Source organism: Brachypodium distachyon, chromosome 4 (genome assembly GCF_000005505.3).
Source record: "Brachypodium distachyon strain Bd21 chromosome 4, Brachypodium_distachyon_v3.0, whole genome shotgun sequence".
NCBI lineage: Eukaryota > Viridiplantae > Streptophyta > Magnoliopsida > Poales > Poaceae > Brachypodium > Brachypodium distachyon.
The window spans coordinates 25,692,127-25,696,750 of record NC_016134.3 but is presented as its reverse complement, the minus strand read 5'-3'; the positions used below and the strand labels follow the sequence as shown (position 1 = coordinate 25,696,750).

General features: G+C 49.4%; 1 protein-coding gene across 1 annotated transcript; it reads left to right on the top strand.

The window, feature by feature from the left end:
- Positions 1-1,459: 1,459 nt before the first annotated feature.
- LOC100844001 (acyl transferase 15) lies at positions 1,460-3,140 on the top strand. The gene has a single exon (XM_024463016.1). The coding sequence runs from the start codon at positions 1,574-1,576 to the stop codon at positions 2,957-2,959; it is 1,386 nt and encodes a 461-aa protein (XP_024318784.1). The 5' UTR covers positions 1,460-1,573; the 3' UTR covers positions 2,960-3,140.
- The last annotated feature ends 1,484 nt before the right edge of the window (positions 3,141-4,624 follow it).

Sequence of the window (4,624 nt, the reverse complement as noted above, 5' to 3'; positions counted from 1 at the left end):
TATGTCCAAACACTCCTTGTCGCCCCGTGCGGCGGACATAAGGCATCTTTGACCGTGATGAGATACCGGTGAGATGAGATACCGGTGATGATGTGCATGGAGGAGAAAGCAGAAAATCTTATATTTCTAAATAAGAGCACTCCATGAACTATTTATCTCAACATGTAACCATGTCATCTAAGCAAACACAATATTGCCATTCAAACCATGCTAGCTTGTTTTTTCTCTTTTCAAACCATGCATGTATTTATGTACAATTTTTCATTAATTTGTCAATTCAAACCATGCCACCTCATCAATTCAATTATGTCTCTTCGTATACATCATTTTGCCATAGACTACTTATGTTTTATTGCTTTTAAATGTAAAACAAAGGCACTTTTACATTTTCTTCATTAGTTTTATTAATTTAAGGATCTATTTATGTATTTGTTTTAACACGGTTCAACTCGTCCAGTGTACTTGGTGGTGAGCAAATTGCAGTATATTTCACATGCCGCTTTTTTCGAAAAGGAGGGAAACCCCCCGGCCTCTGCATCAATCGATGGACACATCCATCATATTATTAATGTTCAACACAATATCATCATCTAAAGTTACATCTCAAAAATAAAACAAGAGACCAAGAAATCAGTCAGCCTCAAGTCTAAACTCGGCGCGCCACCCAAACTGGCTGTAAAACTCCCGTGCTATCATCTCCATACGACTGCACCCAAATTCCATAGACTCACTGGCCACCATCGGAAGCAGTAGGGATCAGGTACGGAGACAGTGTGTGGCTCAAAAAATAACCTGCAGGAAATTGGAAGCTTTCTTGTTTTTAAACACCAAATCATTACGACAATTCCAAATGGATCAAAAAATCTCACATGAACCAACAAGTATGAGCGATTTAAGAGATTTCCCCATCTCATTAAGTCAGCATCCAAACATGTTGGCGATACAAGAGGGGGTGGGAGATTAAAAGTCACAAAGACAATTCTCCAAACTAAACGAGCCATCGGACACTAAAAAACAAATGGTGTATTGTCTCGTCTTGATCTCAAAAAACACATTTTTGGCAACCATGCCATTTCCTTTTGGCCAAGTTATCTTTAGTAAGCACAAGACCACGACAAAAGAGCCATGCAAAAAACTTTATTTTCAGGAGAATCTTGAGATTTCAGATCATCTTATGACGAAATTGACAATCATCGTTAATAAGGACCTGATAAAGAGATTTCACGGAAAAAAAACCCGGATGTAGACAACACCCAAAAAAATGAATCTGATCGGTTCACACGCGGCTTGCCCTTTAATTTACGGATCTGGTTGTCGCTTTAATTTGGTAGTTGAAGTTCAACGTATTGATTTTGCGAATCAATACGATATGCTTAGGTTTATGCTTACGGTGAAGGGTGCGTACGCAGCGCGGGGAGAGGAGGTAGCCCACGTTCGGCCATTGTATTTTCCGTCACATATAAGCATGCATCTCTATATAATACTACATCGATCAGCTTCTCTCTCGGTCAAGGAAGAGGCGTAACGCACAGTGAAAATTGAGAGCATTCATCAACTCTCAAGACACACGAGAATGAGCTTTGTCGTGACGAAGGCCCCGTCGGTGGTCGTGAGGCCATCGGAGCCGGTGACGACGGCCGCAGAGAGCATCAAACTCTCGTCCTACGACAAGATCGCCGGTGCTTCCGGCCCACCGACGATCCTCCTCGTGTTCGAGCATCCGATCGACGAACCTGCCGAGACGATCAAGAGGTGTCTGTCCCAAGCACTCGTCCAGTACTATCCCCTGGCCGGCCGCCTTGCCCCAGGAGCAACCTTGGGCGAGACCGTCATAATATTACGCACCACCGGGGAGGAAGAAGAAGGAGTGCCGTTCGTCGCCGCGTCGGCGGACTGCGCCGTGAAAGAGCTGCTCCGGCCGATCGACGCCTGCAAGCCGCTGCTCGACGACCTGGCCATGTACTACCCGGGCGGCAGATGCGGCCCCGCTGACCCTTTGCTGATGATGCAGGTGACGGACTTCTCCTGCGGCGGGTTCGTCGCGGGCGTGACGTGGAACCACGCCATTGCCGACGGCGCCGGGATGGGCCAGTTCCTGCAAGCCGTCGGCGAGCTAGCACGCGGGCTATCCTCGCCTTCCGTGATCCCCGTCAGGCACTGGGACGACGACACGCCGCTGGCGTGCATCCCGCCATCCAACATCTACGACATGATGCTCGCCGCGCGGGGAATCCAGGCGTTCGACATGGCCACGCTCGACGTCACCATCCCGTCAAGGATAATCAACAACATCAAGGCCAGATCCGCGGCTGCAGCCACGTCCAACGACGGCCGGCGTCCCCGGCCATGCAGCGTGTTCCAGGCCGCCATGGCCGTGCTGTGGCAGTGCCGCACCCGCGCGATCATGTCAGACCCAGGGGCCCCGTCGGCTCTCCGTTTCACGGCAAACGCCCGCAGCTTCGTCGGGGGCAAGGCCGGGTACTACGGCAACTGCGCCACGGCGCAGCTCGTGATGGCCTCCAGCGGGGCGGTGGCCAATGGCGATGTCATGGATGTCGTCAGGATGATCCAGCACGCCATGGACCAGATACCTGAGCAGTTCAGCGACGAGGGAGACGTGATGAACACCGTGAAGATGATCCAGCGGGCCAAGGACGCCGGGAACACTCTGATGGATGCTGACTACCGGTTCAGTAGCGGCAATATCGGGCAGCTGGGCGCCCTGCTTGGGTACAACTTCTGTAGCGTGACGAGCAGCAGGAACCTTGGGTTAGAGGAGGCTGATTTCGGCGCGGGGAAGCCGGCCAGGGTGATCCCCTACATGCAGCACGAGGTGAGGTCGCCGTTCTGTGTTTTGTGCCCGCCGTGCCAAGGGGTGGACGGCTGCAATGTCTTGTCTCTGTGTGTTAAGCAGGAGCACGTCGACGCCTTCCTCGGAGAATTAGCAAGGTTCGCCTGATTTGCAATGTCTTGTCCTTGGTACTCCCTCGTACTGCATAAAAGGAGTCGTGTCCTTGATACAAACTTTGTACTAACTTAGTATAAAATGGATGATATTTTTTATGAATGAGAGGGAGTAACCAGGAGTATTTGTTTTGGGCCATTAGCGTGTTCCTTTTTTTATTCACGTGTTCACATCCTACTGTGTACTATACGTGTGTCTGGTTTGCTTTTCCGATCCTATATCACGAGATGTTAATTTTCGTTAATGATAAGTTGTAACACTGGACCCATTGGCCGTTGTATGTACGGGAGAACCTAGCTTTGCCCGAGGCCCGCAACCTTCGTAAAGCCCATATAACGAAGGCTTTCCGTCGGTGCCTCAGGCAAAGAGCGTCAGTATGGACATGTGCCGGTAAAGGGCTCTTTGCTGGAGGCCTTTTCTGGTTGGCCATTTTTCCCCTCAGGCAAAGAAATGTAGGGAAAAAAAGAAATCTGTTCCTATGCAGCCACTCTCCATCCTCCCACGCCGCCGCCCGTCACCTGCTCGCGCTCGGAGGGGAGGATATCTATTACTCCTGCTATTTCACCAACTCCATATATTTTGAGGTTTGGATCTTTTTGCGTTCAAGTTCCTCCGAAAGATGAGATGAAGCCCAATTTCAGAACACCAACAGTTTTGAAGTTTACTTCGTTTTAGAGTTTGAGATTTATTTAAGTCTGCAGTGTTTTCTTTATTTTTGTTTGATGGTTTTTCGGCCTGTCCAAAACAACTTTTAGTTCAGCCTATGGGCCTTAGTTGTGTGGCGTGGGGCCGTCCCACCCAAGTTGTGTTCGAGTCGCCCTATAAAGAGTTCTTGGCAGCCGTCGTTACAAACAGAGTTGAATTTTCGAGATTAAGAATAGACCAGAAATATCCCAATGTTTGGAGCCGCATATCGTCGTGTTTGCTTACTGATCTTGAAGATCTGATGTTATGCCTTGCGATGGAGTTGATTCTAATCAGTTCCAACATGAGGAGTTGAAGGAATTTGATCTGGCTTACTTCAGATTGATTTTGCTCGGTTGCTGATCAGCTTGTTCGTCGATCACCGTCAAAGATTGGGCCTAAAACCTTTTGGATCACGTTGATCCTTATCATCTTGGTATCAGGTTTGTCGGGTTTCTCACGGCGATTCTTTGCTGCATCTGCTACATCCGGATCAAACTGTTTGCCGCTTGGGAGTCCTCGTCCTGGTCATCTTCGTGCGCGGCTTTTGCCTGTCCGAGTCGGAGCCGCCTGGGAGTCCTCGTCCTGGTCATCTTTGTGCGGCATTTGCCTGTCCGAGTCAGAATCTGGGAGTCCTCATTCTGGTCATCTTCGTGCGCGGCGTTTCCTGTCCGAGTTGTATTCCTCCTGTAATCCTGGCCGCATCCCTAGATAAGGTTGGGCCACGCCCGTCCGAGTATATCACCGGCCGGTCCTTGTTTTCTCGTGACTGCCCAATCTTCTCGATTTGAAGTTTGCTGCCGTGACGCTGCAGATTTTCTCCTCCTTGTTTGCATGTGATGGTGACTTCTAGCACAGGGGAAAATTCCATAGCCACTACAGATGAGCCACAGGAGCTCGAACCGCCTGTTTTTGCTGCAGATTTGGTTCCCAATGTTCGGGCTTGTTTTGATAGCACTTGCGATTTTATTCGTC